Source organism: Arachis hypogaea, chromosome 17 (genome assembly GCF_003086295.3).
Source record: "Arachis hypogaea cultivar Tifrunner chromosome 17, arahy.Tifrunner.gnm2.J5K5, whole genome shotgun sequence".
Taxonomy (NCBI): domain Eukaryota; kingdom Viridiplantae; phylum Streptophyta; class Magnoliopsida; order Fabales; family Fabaceae; genus Arachis; species Arachis hypogaea.
This window is the reverse complement of record NC_092052.1, coordinates 37,602,679-37,625,386: the sequence shown is the minus strand read 5'-3', so window position 1 is coordinate 37,625,386 and position 22,708 is coordinate 37,602,679. Positions and strand designations below refer to the sequence as shown.

At 36.2% G+C, this 22,708-nt stretch overlaps 1 protein-coding gene across 35 annotated transcripts; it reads right to left on the bottom strand.

The window, feature by feature from the left end:
• Positions 1 to 1,155: 1,155 nt before the first annotated feature.
• Positions 1,156 to 8,870, bottom strand: LOC112767166 (uncharacterized). 35 transcript variants are annotated; one of them, XM_072222744.1, is made up of 8 exons: positions 8,455 to 8,757; positions 8,214 to 8,386; positions 6,696 to 6,777; positions 2,975 to 6,559; positions 2,827 to 2,882; positions 2,074 to 2,242; positions 1,851 to 1,970; positions 1,156 to 1,674 (listed from the first exon to the last, which is right to left on the bottom strand). In XM_072222744.1, the coding sequence occupies exon 4, from the start codon at positions 6,319 to 6,321 to the stop codon at positions 3,058 to 3,060; it is 3,264 nt and encodes a 1,087-aa protein (XP_072078845.1). In that variant the 5' UTR covers positions 6,322 to 6,559; positions 6,696 to 6,777; positions 8,214 to 8,386; positions 8,455 to 8,757; the 3' UTR covers positions 1,156 to 1,674; positions 1,851 to 1,970; positions 2,074 to 2,242; positions 2,827 to 2,882; positions 2,975 to 3,057. The 35 variants fall into 35 exon arrangements, with proteins under 35 accessions (XP_072078845.1, XP_072078872.1, XP_072078857.1 ...); XM_072222771.1 differs by having other exon boundaries at positions 1,851 to 1,925; positions 2,074 to 2,209; XM_072222756.1 differs by having other exon boundaries at positions 1,851 to 1,925; positions 8,214 to 8,760.
• Between the last annotated feature and the right edge of the window lie 13,838 nt (positions 8,871 to 22,708).

Here is a 22,708-nt window from a genome sequence, read left to right as displayed (position 1 = left end):
CAAACTTGATGCTATATTATTTTGAACTATCTCCATAGTATTTAAAAATACTATAATGAACATAAATGTAAGTATTAAATTTAAAAATTAGTTAACATACGAAGTTATATTAGACTTTTAAAATTTAAAAAGTATAAGCTAACTTTGAAAAGCCGCAAATATAAGTATTTGGGCTTTTTAATTTACCAAACGCAAAATGAGGTGCTTTGTTTTTAAAAAATACAAACACCTTTTTAAAAAGTTTTACCAAAACAAGCCGTAAAAGTTTGAAGTATGATTTTAATAATTAATTTTAAAAGTAATGCCGATTAATTCAATAGTTCGATAAATGACACTTGAATGCTTGGTGTGGAAAGCCGTAAAAGTTTGAAGTATGATTTTAATAATTAATTTTAAAAGTAATGCCGATTAATTCAATAGTTCGATAAATGACACTTGAATGCTTGGTGTGGAAATTGTGGGTATGTGCTCATGGGTAACCGGAGCAAAACATCTTAGAACGATTTTCTTACTTATGAGGTTGTTTTTTATTTTGATAGTACCGAAATTTGTACTTACCATATAAAATGTATATCACACTTGTAGATTATGTGAATTCCCTATTATTTTTCCGCCATTAAAATTTGGGTGAATCTAATAGCAGCGACGGTTTATATCAACTTTCCCTTCACAATAACTGGGTCATAGATTGAAGTGGTGGTCCTTTTTTAACTCATGAAAAAATTGAAAACTCCACTGCCTGTTAAAAGACGGATATTTTTTATTTAAATTAAATAAATATAAAATTTACAAAAATATATAAAATATAGCATAATTACATAAATGTATAATGTGTCATATTATAGTTACTGAGGAGATTTTAAAAAATAAATAGATCTCAAATACTCAAACCCCGATCTATCACAAGAGCTAAATGAGTATTGAATACCCAAGATACGTACAAAATTCATAAAAGGTCTCAGAATCCGAAATATGCACAAAATTCTAATTGACGTCTCAATGACTGAGATGGCTGTATAATTGAATTAATGCTATATTTGTTTGATTTTTATTTTTCCATTTCATACAATTTAATTCAAATAATTTTAAATTTTAAAATTATAAAAATATTTAATTAAAAAATTTAGATGATTATAATTTAAATTAATAATTTAATTTAATTCAATAAAAATAAATATACTTATATTATTGTACTAATTATTTGTGAGTACTGCAAAATCAGATAACTACATAATTTCTTTTTACAGTTTCCCCAAAAAAATGGGGGTGGGAGAGAAGATCTCCTACTTCTGTTTGATTAAAAAAGGAAGTCACCACCACTATACCCAGCCCAGCTAGTCAGCTGTGTAAAACTACTCAAACTAGCAATAAAAATAAGATTTTTTTTTTATTTTAAAAACAAAAAAAGAAACTTAACCAAGGTTGCATTGCAAAAGAAAATTTCCTCCAGGAAATATATTGCATAAGCTTGTTTTCTTAGTAATTTGTTTAACTTTCTGGGATAGTCAGGAGGAAAAGGCCATCAACAAGCTCTGTATTGGGTTTCCATAGACTACTATTAGATGCCTCACTTTTGAGGTTTGTTATGACAAGCATCTGTGGCTTTTGATGATGATGGAATCAACAGCTGTGGTTGCCACAAAAGTTCAACCAGCGGTTTACCCTTCGGCATCCCTAGACCAAAGCAGATTGCACAATCAGATAACCAAGAGTATCTTTTTTTTTTTTTTTTTATATATATAAATATTGACAATCTAAATGAGATGATCAAGGACCCAAGAGTAATGCAGAAAGCACAGCTCGAGGTGAGAGAGATATTCGACATGAGTGGAAATGTCAATGAGACTTACATAATGAGCTCAAGTATTTGAAACCAGTGGTCAAAGAGACCCTAAGGTTACACCCTCCAGCTCCACTTTTGATTCCTAGAGAATGTAGAGAAGCATGTGAGATTAATGGATATCATATACCTGTCAAAAGTACAGTCACTGTGAATGCTTGGGCAATTGGAAGAGATCCAAACTACTATTGTGAACCAGAGAGGTTTTATCCAGAGAGATTTACTGATAGTACCATTAACTACAAAGGAAGTAATTTTGAATACATTCCATTTGGTGCTGAAAGAAGAATATGCCCGGGCATCAAATTAAGCTTAATAAATGTTGAGCTGGCCGTTGCATATTGCTGTATCACTTTGATTGGGAGCTTCCTAATGGAGTGAAATGTGAGGACTTGAACATGACTGAGCAATTTGGAGTGACGTTAGAAGAAAAAATGACCAGCAATTGATTCCTATTGCTTCTAGTTATTTGCATGAAGAACATAAATAACACAACCAGAAGCTATAACTTTTGATAATGGTCACTATCTTTTGAAATGAAGCATTGTCCATCTTTGTTGATTCCAGTAGAGTAGAATGCAAAATCCATGATGAAAAAAATATGAGATTTTGCTGTGAATGTTAATCAAATAATTTTGTATGTGCATCAATATTACAAACTGATTAATGAAATGTGTTACTGTGTGCCATGTTTGAAAGACAAGCAGGATAAGCTGGTGTTTGAAAAACATGCAAAGCTTTGAATGCATTTCTGCTTTATAGACTACACAGCACGATGCAAAACAGGCAGCTAAGAAGGATAAATAGCTTGTTAGTATAGTTGAGTGCAATAGGTTCTGTGCTTTTGAGAATAAATCTTGATACTCAAAATATGAAAATTGTTGTTTGCATGTTGAACTTTAATTTTATCAAATTGTGCTAGATGAGTTGAATTGTAATTGAACTATGGTTAATTAGCCATAAAATTTGGGTGTAATTTTATGTACCTGGCCGAGTTTGAGAGATTCTGAGAGGATTCTTTTAGCTTTAAGTGAAACCAGACCTGTAGCGAACAGTACATGAAACATAAGTAGGTTGCATTTCAAATGATTAAAAAAGTACTATCACAACAAAATAGGAATCAAGGTTGCAAACCATATCAGCAACATTGCATCAAGCAGGGTAACAAAACTGCCATCTCAACTGCACCTCCAATTCATCCAACGAAAAGCATGCTGTTAGCAACCAAACTTTCTTCTCCTTTTATCTCTCAAGTGAATCAACTCTTTCCTAGCAATCACTAATAACTCATTCAAGCTTTCAGTGCCTTGACATAAATCCAAAATAAACAGCTCCCTTGCCTGTAGATCTCTCAAAAGCTTTTCACTTTCGTTGTGATAATTTCCATCACAAAAAGAATCAATGAGAACAGTAAATATAGAGGTATTGGGGCAAATATCTCTTTGTTTCATCTCCTCATAAAGTTGAAAAGCAGATTCAGTATCACCATTAGCACAAAGGCCTGATACAAGAACATTGTATGCAGCAACATCAAGCTTTAAATGGCAACGCTCCATTATATTCTTCAATTCTAAAGCCTTTGCAACATTAGCTTCTTTGCAACAAGCATGCATTAATGTGGTGAAGGTAGCAGTAGTTGGAATGATTTTCTTCCCAAGCATGAAATCAAGAACCCAAACAGCATTTTCGGTCTTCCCTGAACGTGCAAGACCTCTAACAATAGCACTCATAGCAACATCACTGGAGGTGACACCAAGTGTTCTCATCTCATCTTGAAGTTTCATTGCTCCTTTTACATTTCCAACTCTACACATGCTATTGATTAAAGTGATATATTGTTTACATGTAGGAACAGAACCATTTGCCGATAAGGCTTGCAAAACATTATGGGCTTCATCAAAAGCACCAGTTCTAATATGTCCAAGAAAAAGGGCATTGTATGTATCTACATTAGGAATAACTCCTAACCTATTCATCAGTTTTACCAGATCAAAGGCCTTTTTGATCTGATCCCTTTCACAGAGCTTAGTAATAAGCATGTTAAATGTAAAACAGTCAGCAGTAGAACCTTCAAGTGTTATCCATCTTAAAATTTTTACAGCAACATCCAATGATCCAGAGCTACAATACCCAAGAATAAGAGAATGCCAAGTTAACCTATCCTTCCTGAAACCGTCTCTGATCATGCCATTATACAGCATAGAACACTTTGCCATCGCATGCCTCTTTGAATATCCATGCATGAGAATATTGTAAGTAGCTAAATTGAAGGCTAAACCTCTATTCCTCATTGTGGAAAGGATATCATTTACCTTTGACATTTTCCCCTTCCTTGAGTACCAATCCAACAGTACATTCAATACTACAGTATCAGGGGTAACACCTTTGTTCAGCATATCTTCAAAAATATAGAAAGCAAATCTTGAATGTCCTGCCTTAAGAAGCCCATCAATTATACTAGTGTACAAGACAAGATTAGGATGTAACAATCCTTTCTCAATTGCCTTCTCTGAGAAAAGAAGTGCAGCAACCACTTCATGCTTCTTGCATAGCAACCCAATAAGATTGCTGTATGTATAACTATCTGGCATAAAATTGTTTTTAATCATCTCATAAATAAGGGCAACTGCATCTGATAAATTACCTAATCTACATGCCCAAGTAAGTACTGTGTTGTAGAAAACATTATCAACAACATAAGGAATGCAAGAAAGTTGATGCATAAACGTGATTGCCTCTTTAATACATCCACTAGTGCAAAGTCCTTTCACCAGGCCACCATATGTGAACCGACTAGGGGAATGGCCTAAGCTAATCATTTTATCAAACACAGAAAATGCTTTTAATGCATTACCAGAATTTCCATAACTATTTACAATGCAATCAAAAGTAACAGAATCAGGATCAAGACTCATCCTGCTCATGTGATCCATAAAGTACTCAGCCTCTTCAAGTCTCCCACATCTACAAAAAGTGGCAACCAACACATTGCATGTGAATCGATCTGCAACGTGACCACTACGGTTCATAATTGCATAAGTATTTAATGCCTCTTCAAGGTTTCGCATCTTACAATAATTGTAGATTAATGTTGAATACAAACTGCTGTTTGGCACTACTCCAGCCTTGTACATTTTACACATTATCTCCTTTGCATTATTTATCTTCCCCACCCTCAAAAATCCATTTATAAGAACTGAAAATGTAATGACATCAAGATTGATGGAAACTTCTAACAAATCATCCATCAAATGTGCAGCTTCTTCAAGTAGGCCATTCTTACACATCCCATCAATCATTGTAGTATAACTAATACGACAAATTCTCACCCCATTCATCCTCATTCGTTCAAGGATTCTGGATACCAACCCAAATTCAGCATGCTTGGATAGCCCATTCAAAAGAGCTCCATATGTCACTTCATTAGGTCTCAAACCATGTGACTCCATCAGATCAACGAGTCTGAAGGCTTCCCCAAAGTTGCCGTTGCGACAATGCCCATCAACCAAAGTATTGTAACTGATGCTATTAGGGAACAAATTAAACAACAACATCTCATCAAAGACTCGAGAAGCAACTGCAATCTTCCCCTCCTTAACAAATCCATTAATGAGAGTGTTGTAAGTGATCTCGTTGGGATACACCGCATTCTTTCTCATCCTTTTCAACATTAAGTAACCTTTCGCGCTCTTGCCTTCCCTGCACAAATTGTCTATCAACACATTATATGTACAAACATCAACTGCAATACCCTTAGCTTCCATGCGATCAATCATTTCTGACGCCCCTTTATACTTCCCCTTCTTGCAATACCAATTGAGCAAAGTATTATAAGTAACCACATTCGGAAAATAACCACTCTCTTCCATCTTCCTCAGAAGCAAACCAGCACTCTTAAACTTCCCCCGCTCACACAAAGCATTTAACAATATGTTGAACGTTGCAACATCAGGATGAACCCTCTTGGCAAGCATTCCTTTGAAAAAGGACCAAAAAAGGTCATGAGTCCGGCCCTTCGCCAACGAACCAAGCACCATGTTACAAGTGCATACAGAAGGCTTGAACCCCCGGGATCCCATCAAGTAGAAAACCTGCACAGCATCTCCAACCATGTTTTCTTTCAAGCAAACTCGAATCAAGATGTCGAATACAGCAGGGCTAGAGTTGCAAATTGGGTATGTGTCCATAAGAGCAAAAAAGGCAGAGTTCAAGCCAATTGGCAAATGCAACAAATGGGACAAGGTTGCTTTGGCAAAATTGTACATTCTAGCCCTAACAAGTATGTGAGTGGTAGTGCATAGTATGTGTGTGACATGATTGAGCTCAAAATTGGGCTGGTTAATAACCCAATTCAGAAATTTGAGAGCTAATCTTCCATGGACAGGTCTCAGTGAAGCCAAACTATACCTCATACAGTTGAGTGATTCCCAACGGTGCACAGTGAGAAATGTGTATATGCTCTTCTCCATATTCAAAACCATAAGTTAGTTTCAAGAAAAAAGAGAGAGAAAGACAGTGAAGTGATCATAAAATTGAATGGATGCAGGAGGTGCAAAAGAGAGAGAAATCGTCGGTGACACACTCACTCCATCACATTCTGCTGTCACCTCTTTTGCCGTACACTCTATGTTCCTCTTCTGTCTTCTCTGTCTACTGCTTGCCACTTTGTTTCATTGGCTAAAAGTTTTTTAGTCAAACTCAACCCCCAACAATGGTTCCCTGAAAGAATTTAAAATTAAAACCAAAAGGGTCAACTCAACCCCCATTTCCATGCAAATCAGAAATAAATAAACAAATAAACTAATTTAAGAATTGTTAAAATGAGATCTGATGAGAGAATAAAAAGAGTGCGTACCTGGAGGCAAGGAAGAATCTCTGGCTTAAAAATCCATAAAACAAAGTATTCAACCAATAGGAGTAGAGCTACAATTATCGATCTTATACAAAACATGAACAATTAATTCAGCAAGAATGTAGGTAAAAAAGAAAACATTCAGCAAATAACTACATCAAGAACAGCAGCAACACAGGTCAAAAAACATATTCAGCAAATAACTACATCATGAACAACAACAACAGGTCAAAACACAAGCATTTAGCAAAATAATTCAGAAAACTAAACAAGAAATAAACACAACATTTGGAAAATAAATGAACACAAGCATTTAGCAAATTAATTCAGTAAACTAAACAGGAAGTAAACACAACATTCAGCAAATAAGCAAAACACAAGCATTTAGCATATTAAATAAATATAGCCTTAACTACATCTCTTATTATCTTATTCAGAGTGACAGATGCGTTTCTAACTTTCTATAATGCACCAAACTTGCCTTCAAAATCCCATTTTATCATCCTACTTCCACGTAAGATAGAAACCTTCAAAACAGAACTTTATAACTTTGACTCTCTCGCTGGTTGGAAGTTTGAAACATGTCATTTTATCCACGTTATGTGCAGTTTAGTCCCTGATTGCATCAATTTTCTCACAATGGTAATCCAACAAATCACCAACATATATAACAAAAGTTCCTTTGGTTTGATACGTGCTTCGCTTAATTATATGCAAGTTAAAAGAGAAAATATGAAATAATAAATAATTGGTTTAGAACATAGTAATTAGATCCGAACCAGTAATCGACTTGGTCATACGACCGGGTTACTAGTTCAACCGGTAGATCACGGGTTGAACCGGTTGATCCGGTCACAATTAAATATAAATATAAAATTACAAAAAATAAGCTTAAAATTAAAAATTCAAAAACATGTCTTCACAAACACATTAATAACAATCAAATACAATAATACATTAATAACAATCAAGTATCAAAATTCTAGAAAAAAAAAATAACAGAAAAATAAGTCAATAAGTTAATAATTAACAAACTAATTAAAAACTAAATTCAACTAATTATACCAAATCAATACTGCCTATGTAAGAATCAAATCAATCAATACTAAGAATCAAATCTTCTTACAGCAACAAATTCAGCTAATTGACAATTTTCAACAACAAATTCAACTATGATAATTTTCAGCAACAAAGAATTTAACTCCAAAGATGATTTACAGCAATAAAAAAATTTGGCTAAGTGATTATTTCAGCAAGACAGCAACAAATCCAAGGTTCAGTGATGATAATCAGCAACAAATTCAACTCAGTGATGATTTTCATCAACCAAAAAAATTAGCTCAGTGATATTTTAAGCAACAAATTCAACTTACAGCGATAAATTCAACAAATCCTAGTTCAGTGATGATTTACAGCAACAAGGTAAATTAATTGATTAGCAATTCAGCAACATGGAAAAATACAGGGAGAAGAGAATTCTGGAAAAGAGAGAACAGGGGAAGCGATGATGCAGGGACTCACCAACGGTACACGGCGGCGACTCCGCGACGGCGAGGACCCGAAATTAGAAGACGACAAGCGACGACGACCCCAGGGAAGGCGACAACCCCACGAATTGCTTAGGGAGAAGGAGCCCAGGGAAGGCCGCGAGACGTTGAGACACCGGAGAGGAGACGAGACGCCGGCAAGTGTGACTGAGACGAGACTGGAGTGAGACTGAGAGGCAGAATCAATTCATATTCATAAACCCTAAAATGCTCACATGTTGTTGCAGAGGCAGAATCGAGCAGAGACAAGTCAGACAACCACGGACGACGAGCAGCAACAACCACGCACAGCTCGAGCACTCACTGGCGGAGGTAGGCGTGGCGAGATGCGAGCAGCCGACCACAGACGGAGGACAGAGGGGATACGCGAGCACACGGCACGGAGGATCCAGCAAGAGGCGCGGCGACGGCGGCGAGCGTGCGGTGGCGGTGAACCGACGTGAGCTGAGGGAGAGAAATGGGGTCGGGTGGGTAGCTTCAGAACTAGGGTATTTTTTTATTTAAAAACATCAAACGGCGTCGTTTGGGATGGGGTTTTTCTTATTAAAGAGAGTATACGTTCCCATGTAGGGGAGGGAATAATACATAAAAATACCTAAATAAAATAATTGGAATTCATATTGATCAGATTACAATTTTGTAAAGAAAAAGTACGAGGAGTCAATATATATAGTATATAATGTGTATAATGGGATTAAATTGAAATTAAATTTAAATTATAATTAATTAATTAATTTTTAATAGTTTCTAATTTGAAATTTAAAAGAAATAAGACTTTCGTCAATTACTTAAACCCACTCTAAAATGACATTTCTTTTCCCATTTAGTGTTTCTTTCTTTACGTCCGATTTTTTCATAGTTCATTGGCGCCGCTCCAAAACAAAGATACACCAGCCACCGTCCGAGATAGATCTGGCTGACGCCGACGTCCGCAAAGGCAACCGCCCAGCAACACCGTCCGATCGTGTGCGTTGTTCCCGCAGTGCCCCAGACGTGCAGCCACTCCCTCGCAGCCAGCGTGTGTCTCCCTCCCCACGTCGACGACGCAAGATAAAGGATCACAAGTGTGTTTCCTTTTATACGTCCATCACCCCTCGGAAGTTCGTAATTGGAGTGCAATTTCGTTGAACCGCTATGTCGTGTTCCATCTTCTGTCGGTAATGACAATTCATCGAATCCACAGAACAACGTTCCCAATCATGTCGTCGTCGAGGGTGAGCAATCTAATAAGATAAGCAATGTACGTTGAAACATTGATAACGGATGGTTATTTCCATATGATTTAGATGTTTATACTTAGTGCAAGTGGAGTGTTTTATTTTATGTTAATTGCTTACCTAGATGCAACATAATCATTCTTGATGCAACCAATTTTGTGCTGGTATTAAATTCATGGTATGCTTATATTAATGAAGAATTTGCATGTGATAATGAATCATGGCATATGAAGAATTTTTACACTCTCCTATATGAATATATGTATTTATATAACTAAATTTAATTTGCATGTATAAGCATTAGAGTTGGCTAGATTAGAGATCGTGTTATTCAATAAGTAATCAGCTATATTATTGTGCGTGATGCCCATAGACCCATTAGAACCTTATTGATGTAGTATATTGAATATAAAATACACCTAATGGTATTGTTATTATTATTAAGACTTTCTAAAAATATTTATTAAATAGACAAGAGTTATTAATTTATGGGCAACTTAATCTTCCACCTGCATATATATATTATTATACATAATAGATAGAAAATGAATAAAAAAACCAACTCTAGTGACTATGGACTCTGAAACCGAGGACAGAACTAAGTGCATGTTAGTTGTATGTACTGCATGTTAATCTATGTGATGTACAGTCTCATTGTGAAAGAGAATAGTAGTAGCTACAATAATTATATAATAGGTGAAATTAAATAATTAATTTAATTACTATCATTAGCGGATATTCATGCATCTGCTTCCAAGTTAAAATGGGTAGGATGATAGAGTTGATTTCTATATGTGTCACATTGTTTGTGTTGTTTAGTGAGGGTTTATGTACATGATATTTAGTAAGGGTTTATCTAATTAGTTTTTTTTCTTTGGATTTGTGCATTTATTTTGCGATTGTAGGTCATGCAACTCTCGGATGTTACTGAGGTTGGAAGTGAAGAAATGGATCTTGGTTACAAGATTTGGACTCTAGTTTAATTTTGTGTAGTCATGAACCACATGTTTGATTTGACCATTAATGGCATTGATTTTTTTTCATCTGAAACGTAGTTACCGGATCACGGTTGCCTTCTGGAGATGAAATACCAAGAGTTGGAATGCGGTTTGCGCATTGCAACTGGCTCATGAATTCTATGTTAGCTACGCAAAAAAAGTAGGGTTTGCAACTAAGATAAGGACGACAACATGTGACAAGATCACAAAAGAACCCATTAACCAAGCTATCTACTGTAATCATGACAGTTTTTGCGGGTCTCGTGTCAAAGCACCAACACGGAAGAATACGATTTCAGCCGCCGGGTGCAAGGCAAGCATATATGTGAAGTTTGATAGGGAGAAGTAAGAGTGGATTTTCTTCATGATTGAGTTGAGGCACTTGCACCCATGTTCAGCAAAAAAAAGCGGTGCACTACCATGAGTATAGGGAATTGACCATGCATGCGAAGTGTATGATCGAGGATAACGATGAGGCTGTGATTCGACCAAACAAGACATTCCTAGCATTGGCTAATGAGTCTAGAGGGGGCCGTCGAACCTGGGCTTCTCAAAAAAGGATTTAAGAAACTATATTACATCAAGACTCCGAACCAGCAATGTGAATGTAGATGTTAGGGAGATGATGAACTACTTCATGCGAATGGAGGACATCAACCCGAACTTCTTCTACGCAGTAAATCTGGACGAGGAGTATAAGTTTAGGAGTGCAGTATGGGTGGATGCAACGTGCAAGGCGTCGTATGAATATTACGGAGACGTGGTGTCTTTTGATAACACATACAGTACAAACAGGTATGATGTAGTTATGTTGATGGTTTTTAATTTTTTTTCGTACGGTCATGATCCGGTTTTTATATGTGGTTGTTTTGCGTGTAGGCATGGATTACCGTTTGCGTGTTTGTCGGTGTCAACCACCATGGTAAGTCGACCCTGCTCGTCCGTGCTCTACTAGGGAATGAGGAAACTCCAAGTTATGAGTGGGTTTTCAGCCAATGGGTGAAGTTCATAGAACTTCTCCAAAGGGAATCATCATCGATCAATGCATATCCATGTTTGGTGCAATTAGAAAGGCCCTACGTAGTACACGCCACCGTTGGTGCATCTAACACATTATGAAGAAGTTATCGCACAAGTTTGGAGGTTATTACCAGTACAAAGAGTTGTATGCTGACCTCACTGATATTGTGTGGAATTCTCGGATGGTAGAGTCATTTAAGGATAGCTGATCTGAATTTATAGATGAGTACAACTTACATAATATCACATGGTTGTCAGGTTCGTTACTGTAAAGTTACATTATGCGCTTTAATTGGTAATTCTTTGGTGCCTGGCTTTATCTATTTTATAGTAATGAGTTCAATTGAAAGTTTCTGTGCTAAGAATGATTTGTTTTTTGTAGACCTTTATGAAGACCGACGCATGTGGGTCCCCATATTTTTCAAGGGTGAATTTTGGGCTGCTATGAGGAGTACGCAAAGGAGTGAGAGCATGCACGTATTATACGGTGGATTCTTACACAACAGGACTAGGTTGGTCCAATTTGTTCATGAATATGACAATATGCTTGGAATCAAGGAGCAGAGAGAATTAGAGTATGATGCAATAGACTCGAGGATGGTTATCCCGTGTGCAACGAACTCATCTATGGAGAGATAATTTCAACAGGAGTATACTACCAGCATGTTTAGGGATGTTCAAACTGAGTTTATGAAGAAGGCTGATTGCAGAGTTCCTGTTATTGTTGAAGAGGGTGAATCAGTATGCATGAAGGTGGAAGAGAAAAACTAGTCAATGATACTATTCTTTGCATTCCATACGACATCTACTTTGACCGTTCAACACAGGAGGTTCGTTATGAGTGCAATCTTTTTGAGATTTCAGGTGTGTTATGTTATCATTGTCTTGCAGTTTTCCATATGTACAAAGTGTATAAAGTACCTACCTGCTATGTTCTCCCTCGTTGGAGTAAGAACATAAAGCGCAAGCATACTTATATCAAGAGTAGTCACGACGTGAGTTGGTCGGATAAGTCATACTGCATTCAGGGGATTATATGCATACTTCTTCAACATTACTCAGGAATTCGTCAATGACGATGATAAAACAGCCTTACTGCATGCTGCTCTGGAAGAAACAAGGTCCAAGCTGACCGAGCACCGTGCCAAGAAGAAGTCCATGGGGGTCGCGACAACCCACAGAAGCATTGGCTCATAGAGTTCGAGCGTGGTGGGTCTAGACAACATTCAAGGCCCGTCAAAGATCACTACAAAGGGTCAGCCAAAGAGTAACAGGCTTGGCGCTGTATTGGAGAAGTCCTTCAAGAAATCTGCTCGGAGGAAGAACAAGAATGTCGCCTCGATATATGTTTATGTTAATCTTACATTGCACGATTATTTGGTATATTACTGTGCAACTCGTTAACTGTTGTCATCTATTTGTGTTGTTTAGCAGGTTGTTCGTTCGGAGGGATCTGAAAATATAGAGTTCGTTGCTCCTGTTGGCCGCAATGAGCCCCAGCAATTTGGTAGGTTCATGTCTTTATTAAGATCCTTCGGCAATAGTTAGTATCAGTTGGACATGGCTTTCAATATGTTATTCATGTATTAGATAGTGTAAATGAAAATGGAATTTTCCTACATGCAAATGATATCTGTGATGCTGTTGTTGTACAGACGGAGTAGATTTATTTTCTAAAAATATCGATTTTAGGTTTCTTTGTAGTTGTTGCAAGGATCTAGACTTTATTAATTCCAATATACCAGTTTAATGTGGAGTAACACAAATGCTTAGTTGTATATGATATTGGATGATTATTCTTTATGTTACTAATTTTCATATGCTATATTACATAGTCATCCGGTATGCAGATGGTCATTTTAGATAGTGATTATATGATTATCTTTACGAACAAATTTTGGATGTTCGTGTCTATATATAACCGAATGTTCACTATTATTGTACATGTGGATGGTTGGTTTTGGGGCTTCAACCATGATTATGATTTCGACATTTAACAAATTCAAGTCATTCCACTTTGAAATACGAAACAGAAATCCCTGTATCAAGACACAATTAGCCGGATGTTCGTTTCAATGTGTATCTAGATGGTTACTTTCGTAAACAAAATGGATGGTCATTTTGATTCACCGATAAGTATGTCATGCTTAAGTGGTTGTAAACCAACAAATTCACAGAATTCAAAAAGTAAAAGAGCGACCACAACTACGTCTTCTTACTGTCTTATAAATAAATTTCCAAAACTCTAACTAGTATATAAGTCAAAAAAGCATATCCCATGTAACACTTAAACATAAGTATATTACTTTTTTCTACCATTGACCTTTATCCCAGTTTGTAATCCTTCGGCACGTCGTGTCAATGTCCTCGTGCTAGGTGCTGTGAATGGTGATCTCACTTCCTTTCGCTTGTTTCGTGGTTGATTACAGCGTACAGGATCAGCTTTGTCCTCCAATAATGAAAGCACATGATCAATCAATGCATTTTGTGGCCCATAGATAATGTCTAACATCAATTCCAACCTGATTGATATAAAAATATCCTGTATGAAGATTTCCATAATGAGTTAGATGATATAACCGTGACAGTAATTTGTGTTCTAATTTACACATGGTATATTGATGAACTCCATATTTAATATAGATACATGAGTAGGTAATATTTACATCATTTCATGCATGTAGTTAGTACATTAAATAAGTTGCTTGCCCGTATATCCTTCTCCTTTGATTGTGATTAGCATGAGGACATGCTATTGCTTAAGTGTGGGGGAATTGATGAATCCATATTTAATGATAAATTTTGTATTGATTTGAGTGGATTTCATCATATAAACCCACATTTATTCCCTTAAATAGCATGCTCTTGTGTTTTCTCTCTAAATTATGTCGAATTGTGAAAACATACTATTTTGTACTTAATTTAATCAATTTTTTCCACTTTCATTCCATTCGATACCTTGATAGTTTTGATGAGTGATTTCAGGTATAATGGGTTAGAATGACTTGATAAAAGTAGAAGAGAAGCATGCAATTGGGAGAAAACATGAAGAAAACAAAGAAGAAGCTCACAGCCAAGTGTGCATAGGCACAACATCATGTGCGTACGCACGACTGACGGAACCAGCAAGTGTGCGTACGCATACGTCTGCGCGTACGCACAGGATGAAAATCAGCAAGTGTGCGTACGCATACATCTGTACATACGCACAGATACCAGCGCGTGACTTTATTAAAAAGTCACGTGGCTCGCATTTGGAGAGGCTTTTTGGCCTATTTCTGAAGTGCTGGAGCATATAAGGGAGAGGCTAGCAACACATACAACATACAATACACTAAACAACACACTTAGATAGCTTTTAGGGTAGTTTTAGGTTAGATTTTCTCTCAACTTTCTTAGGGTTCTTAATTAGGGTTTTGTAGAATTTTATAGTTTCAAGTTTTGATCTTTGATTCTAGACATTTTCCATTGTAAATATTTCTTAATTTCTCTTTTATTACACTACTTGTTCTACACTTTCTTATATTTTCATTTCCTTTATCAATACATATATAGTTTTGCAATTTTGAATTCTAGTTGATGAATTTGATACTTTATGATTATTATATGTTTGTTTGAGTTGTTAGTGTTGATTTTGATCATTTGTGGTTCATAGTTTTTATCATTTTTCTAATTTTGTCATGTTTTATGATTATGCTTACCATGTGTTTGATGAAATGCCAATTTTGATTATGGGGTAGATATCCACCCCTTGGCTTGGGAAAATGAGTATATGGGACACTAGAGCTATAATGTTCAACATTTAGTGATAATTCATGTGTTGTTAATTGTTCTTGTTTCCACTAACGTTAGTTCCTTACTAAGGTAATTAGTAAGTGAGTTAGGATTTCTGGATTAAGCATAATTATGCTCACTTGACTTACTCTTTGATGTTAAGGGTTAACTAAGTGAGATTAATCCATCATAATTATCATAGTTGTGGTTATGACAAGGAAGGAATTTCATAACTTATCCCAAGTCAAGGTTCCATTTATGTTTTGAACCACATTTTCATCAATTTTGAGTTTTACTTGTTCATATTACATATATAGTTCTTTGGTTCGTTCATTAGTATATTAATTGCAATTTTGAGTGTTCTTTAATTCCTTTAATTATTTGCTTCTTTATTGAAAACCCCTTTGCATTCACAACCAAAATTGTGCACTCTTGGTCACTAGTTCCTAAGGTGAACAACCCGAGGTTTAATTACTCTCGGTTAATTTTTTTATTTGAAAATCAAACTTTGATTTGAGAGGATAGATTGTTAGGTTGGACTATGCTACCGACGAAGTGATCCTTATTTTGAGAATTTCCGAATCGATATAATCCTCTCTATCAAGTTTTTGGCACCGTTACCGGGGACTAGTGCAATGAGTGCTATAGTTTTGGTTGTTGTGAATATGTGAATAGTGTGAATAGATACTTTTTGGGTTGCTTGTTTGCTTTTGTTGGTAATTAGGAATTTATTTCTTTTGTTAATTGATGTCTCTTGTTTTTATTTTCTATTTTCCTTTACAAGTTATCACCCTCTTTGTTTGGAGTATGGTTGTGATTATTTTGTAGGGCTTGATAACTTCAATTTTGGATTGCATCATGGGATGAGAACATCGATTTTGGAAGGAGCAACCTCCTCCATGTCACAATGAAATCCTCCCCTATATGCATACCCAAATCAAGAATATGGTGGATTTCATTTTGATTATGCACCTTCACCACCATATGCCTATAACCCATACTCCTAACATAATTCTCAATCATCACATCTTCAAACACCACACCAATACCACAATCTACCTTCTTATATACCACCTCAAAACACTTACCAACATGAATCACCTCCCACATATACAACTTTTCTCCTAAACTATGAACCTCATTTTTTATCCCAATGTGAAGTTTTTCCACCCTTGGCCCAAGACTATCAAGACCTTCAAGCATTTCTCTAAGAGCAAAAAGGATTCTGAAAGACACAAGGGCAATTCATGGCTACCATAGCCAAAGCAGTGAACCACTTGGGTCTACTACGCTCAACCTATCAAAGCACTACCTTGAGGAATGTGGAAGATCAAGTAAAGGGTGTAATGAGGAGGAGAATTTGGGATCTCAAGTGGAAGAAGAGGAGCTAAGGTTGGAACCACAACAAGAGGAGGAAGGTGGGATGAGTGAGCCGGAAGAGGTAGAGGGAGAATTGAGAGAGATTGATCTAGATGTGGATTCCATCATTGATGATTTTTTGTCCGCATTGGTCAATCCCCTTAATGATATTGATAAACCTTTCCCCTTTTGATTTGAAGAAGAGGTTGATATGGACTTCGCACAACCTCTAAAGTATGACTTAAGTGATGGAGAAAGAGGAGAAAAAGGTTGGAGAGGAAGGAGTTGACAACCAAGAAGTGGAATCTACAAGAGTAACTCCATTCAAGGAGAAAATTGAGTGGGTGGCAATTTCACCGAGAAACTTCATTGGCCCCCATCAATATGCTATCTTGGAGACAGATTACCAACTCAAAGTCCTACTTGGAGTGTTACATGGTGGAGAAAGGAGTGTTGGTTGCCAAAGGAGTCCAAAGCTCTTCAAGAAAGCCAATTCAAGCTTTGGGATTCAAGCATGGTGTAAAACACAATTGAGTGGATTCCGGAGAATGTTGGGATGCTTCAAGGGTAAATTGAAAGTTTTTCCGTCTGGCTTGAAGCATGGAGATCAACAAGAAGGAGAACGGAAAACTGAAACATGGATCCTAGAGGACCTATGAAGTGCAAGCTTGGATGGAGATTGAAGGAGAAGTGGAAATATAAGCCACCCTAACAAGAGTCTCCTCAAAATGTCCAACTTAAGGACTATAAACCAAAGTGCTAGGTGGGAGACATCCCACCACGGTAACATCTTTCTAACCCTTTCCTTGTTTATAATCTTGCTTTATTGCATTTTTTCTTATCTTAGTTAGCTTAGGATTAGTTTGATTTTGAGTTTAGTAGGTTGATTTTGCTATGGATCATGAGTTTGTGAATTTTTAAATGTTTTGGGGTTGAAATTTTAGATGAGCTAAGGTTTAATACCTTAGGATTTGAGAAATTTTTTTTGAAAAAAAGGGCATTGTGCGCGTGCACACCATTGTGCGTACGCATACAATGACTATAATTCGCGCTCTGTGTGTGCGCACCCTTCTGTGCGTACGCACACTAGTCTATGCACCTTCTGTTGAGAGCGCTTGCACGCCTTGTGCGTGGGCGTCCCGCTTTATTTTGCACTTTGTGCGTGCGCACCCTCCTGTGCGTACGCACGCAACCCTCTTTTCGCGCACCCTGTGCGAGCGCACCAACTTGTGCCCCTGCACACCAACTTACACTCCTTCTGTTGGGAGCATTGGCACGCCCCTGTACGGATGCACCCCTATCAATTTTTGCTCTTGTGCGCGCGCACGCACACACAATCCTCTTTCAAGTTGCAAAAAAAAAAAGAGTCTTCTGTGCGTGCGCACACTCTTGTGCACGCACACTTCCTAATTCCCTCTCTGCTAACAGCACTCGCACACCCTTGTGTGTCCGCTCACCTCCCATTTTTCACCTTGTGTGCGTACGCACACATTTTTGTGCGTACGCACAAGTGCTGTTTTGGGCAAAATTTTGATTACACTTTTTCCTGAGCCCTAACGCACTTCCACCCCCGCCATCTCTCTTTTTTCTTACTTTTGCTCTATTTTTCTACTTGTCCTAGTTAATTTTAATTGAATCTCATTTTAATTTTAGTTTTGGTTTAATTATTTGTTAATTAAATAAGTTGCAAGTATTTTCTTAATGTTGATTGGGTTGCTTCTTGCTTGACATTTACACCAATGCACTTATACTTTGCCTTAATTACTAGTACCTAGTGGGTTTGGATATCCATGTTTTGATTGCACCCTAGGACAAATTATCTATAAGTGCATATTAAATTAAGTGAATTGAGTTGAAATTACTTGTTCATCATGAATTTTATATTAAATTAATCACATGACCGGTGCTTGTTTCTTGTTAATGCTTTGCATTTGTTTGAGTGACTTGACTTGATTCTTGTCAAGCTTGTCCCTTTTTGCAACAAAAACCTTGTCCGTGTTATTGTTTTCCTCTTTCTTGAGGATGAACAAGTAGTTCTCTTTTTATCATTGAATTGGTTATTGTTGATTGTGCCATTTTCGATTCATCTTGCGCTTTCACTTACATAATTTCAATATCCAATATCTCATATATTTAATTCACTTTAGTTGTGATTACATAGGTTTGTTTGTGCCCTATCTCTTGCTTATCTTTACTTGCAACCTAGGTCATTTAATTGAGGAACTCATACTATTTCTTTTTTATTGTGTGGTTGCCGTTGTACCGGACGATTGTGTGTTTTCTAAATCGTGCACACTTAGGATACACACATTGTCTTTTATCATACCACACTCATACAAACTCTTCCTCAATTCTTGTTTATTTGTTGTATACAGCAACCCGAGCTCCCGCATCCACCAGCTGAAGGTGGAGGAACATGGAGCTTCTACCTCCCGGATTATGTGCATGCACGGAGGACCGTGCAACATTTAAGTGGGCCCCGGGGGTTCGCAATTTTGGGGAGTAAAGTTCTCTTTCTAAACACTTTGCACTATTTTCTTATTTTTACTAGTTATGTTTTTTTGTGAATATTTGCTTAGTATTTCATTACACTGCATTGCACTTGGATTAGTTGCTTGTATATATCTTAGCTTGCTTATAGTTCTATGATAGTAAATATTTGCATTTGCATGATGCATGGTATAAGAAATAACTTTGGTAAAAACAACAAGGAATTTTCAAGAAATCTCTTTTAGGGCATTCCTTTGATGAGATTTGAAAACTTGTTTTTCAACTTGCTTGGAGTATTCCATGGAACATAGAAAAGAGCTAGAACAAAACACCTAGTGAAATTTGAGCTTTAATTGTGTGGTTGCACATTTTCAACCACAAAGTTTGTTCTTATGTGTTATACAACTTTGTGATTGTGATCTTAGATTTGCTTGAATCTTTATGTCCTATATTTGATGTTTTGAATGCATTTAGTATGAGTGAGCCATTTTTGAAATTAAAATTCACTAACCTATATAGCCAACCCTTACATTTACCTTCGTAACCCACTTTTGAGCCTTTTAATTCCCCTTTTTATTATAATTTTAAGCACATCATTCTCCCTAAGCGAAAAACTATTAATGTCCATGAATTGTATCTTTGATTAGTTTGGGTTGAATAATGTGTGTTAATCAAGCGTAGGGGAAGATTTTCGGAGAAACATTGATAGTAACTAGTAAGTTTACTTTGAGTATTCATTGAGAAATTTTGGAAAAATGGGTAAACACTCATGCATTCATTACTTAAAACATATGGATCTCTTCTTTTATGATAAAAGAAAAGAAATTTTGGTATAAATACCAAGTGAAAAAAAAAAGAGAAAGAAAAGAGAAAAGAGAAAAGAAAAGAAAAGAAAAGAAAAGAAATGATAATAAAAATGCTAAATAAAAAGTGCATATGTGTGTGAATTAGAAAGAAGATGCATGAGTGAGTGTGAGAAAGGAGATAAATAGGAGGTTAGGTTGGTTTCTTATGTGTACATGGGTTGATATAGGATTAGGTGGGATGCTTGAGCTAATCAGAGATCCAATCTATTAGTCCACTTAACTATATTAATCCTACCCTCACCTTAGCCCCATTACAACCCTCAAAAGTCCTCATGATATTTACATTCATGCATCAAGTATTTGTTGATTGTTAGATGACTAGCAAATCTTAGAAAACTTGAATAAAGGAGAATTGAGTGATTAAGCCCTAAACACTGAGCGATTAGAGTGTATACACATCTGGTGAGGGGTTCGATCGCTCAATTTTATGCTTCCATCTCTTATCTTGTGTTTTCTTACAAGTTGTTGAAATTAATTTTGAAAACTTCAAATCAATTCTTTGGACATTGGTCATATTACCATATTTGTTAACCTTAGCCCTACGGATTTATTTTGGATTTATTGGAATTCTATTGTTGGTTTTTGCCAAATTTAGTAGGAGCTTTAATATAGATACATGATTAGGTGATATTTACATCATTGCATGCATGTATTTAGTACATTAAATAAGTTGCTTTTCCATTAATCCTTCTCCTTTGATTGTGATTAGCATGAGGACATGCTATTGCTTAAGTGTGGGAGAATTGATGAATCCATATTTGATGATAAATTTTGAATTGATTTGAGTGGATTTCATCATATAAACCCACATTTATTCCCTTAAATAGCATGCTTTTGTGTTTCCTCTCTAAATTATGTCCAATTGTGAAAACATGCTATTTTGTGCTTAATTTAATCAATTTTATTCCACTTTCATTTCATTCGATACCTTGATAGTTTTGATGAGTGATTTCAGGTATAATAGATTAGAATGGCTTGATAAGAGTGGAAGAGAAGCATGCAATTGGGAGAAAACATGAAGAAAACAAAGGAGAAGCTCACAGCCAAGTGTGCGTACTCACAACATCCTATGCGTACGCACGACTGACGAAACCAGCAAGTGTGCGTATGCACAGGTACCAGCGCGTGACTTCATTAAAAAGTCACATGGCTCGCATTTGGAGAGGCTTTTTGGCCCATTTCTGAAGTGCTGGAGCATATAAGGGAGAGGCTAGCAACACATATAACATACAATACACTAGACAACACACTTAGATAGTTTTTAGGGTAGTTTTAGGTTAGATTTTCTCTCAACTTTCTTAGGGTTCTTAATTAGGGTTTTATAGAATTTTATAGTTTCAAGTTTTGATCTTTAATTCTAGCCATTTTTCATTTTAAGTATTTCTTAATTTCTCTTTTATTACATTATTTGTTCTGCACTTTCTTATATTTTCATTTCCTTTATCAATACATATATAGTTTTGCAATTTTGAATTCTAGTTGATGAATTTGATACTTTATGGTTATTATATATTTGTTTGAGTTATTAGTGTTGATTTTGATCATTTGTGGTTCATAGTTTTTATCATTTTCCCAATTTTGCCATATTTTATTATTATGCCTACCATGTATTTGATGAAATACCAATTTTGATTATGGGGTAGATATCCACCCCTTGGCCTGGGAAAATGAGTATATGGGACACTAGAGCTATAATGTCCAACATTTAGGGATACTTCATGGTTGTTAATTGCTCTTGTTTCCACTAACACTAGTTCCTTACTAAGGTAATTAGTAAGTGAGTTAGAATTTGTGGATTAAACACAATTATGCTCACTTGACTTACTCTTTGATGTTAAGGATTAACTAAGTGAGATTAATCTATCATAATTATCATAGTTGTGGTTATGGCAAGGAAGGGATTCCATAACTCATCCTAAGTTAAGGTTCCATTTATGTTTTGAACCACATTTCCATCAATTTTGAGTTTTACTTGTTCATATTACATACATAGTTCTTTGGTTCGTTCATTAGTATATTAATTGCAATTTTGAGTGTTCTTTAATTCCTTTAATTATTTGCTTCTTTATTGAAAACCCCTTTGCCTTCACAACCAAAATTGTGCGCTCTTGGTCACTAGTTCCTAAGGTGAACAACCCGAGGTTTAATTACTCTCGGTTAATTTTTTTATTTGAAAATCAAACTTTGATTTGAGAGGATAGATTGTTGGGTTGGACTATGCTACCGAGAAAGTGATCCTTATTTTGAGAATTTCCAAATCGACATAATACTATCTATCATATATGCCAAAAAGTTCACTAAAGTTACCTTATCCCATTCATCAAACCCACGCCATCAGTCCAATACTCCATGAACTTAATAACGTAAATGCCACAATCAAAGCTACAAATAACAAAAACATTGGTGCAATTGGCAATGCCATGAATGTTACAGAAAGTACGCCACATTTTCAAAAAAAGTTATGCTGTGAATTCAACTCACTTGTTTGGCAGCTTTAAAACACTAGCGTACGAACAAGGCGGGACATTTATAGTCTGCACGTATGCAAAGATGGCAACTCTAGCCATGTCCTCGATCAGTCTCCCCTGGAAAACGGCCACATATAAAGTGGGATAATGTGTTATTCAACTTAGTATTGCAAATCTATAGCGGGTATAAGGAAGATATTATGTTACCACATATGCATTGAGTTTATCCCATTCAGCACCAGGCGCAATGGAATGCAAACTGTCGATTATCACAAGT

Bases quoted from the DNA above. Each gene is read 5' to 3' on its own strand.
- LOC112767166 (XM_072222759.1), bottom strand. From the start codon at position 6,321: ATGGTTTTGAATATGGAGAAGAGCATATACACATTTCTCACTGTGCAC.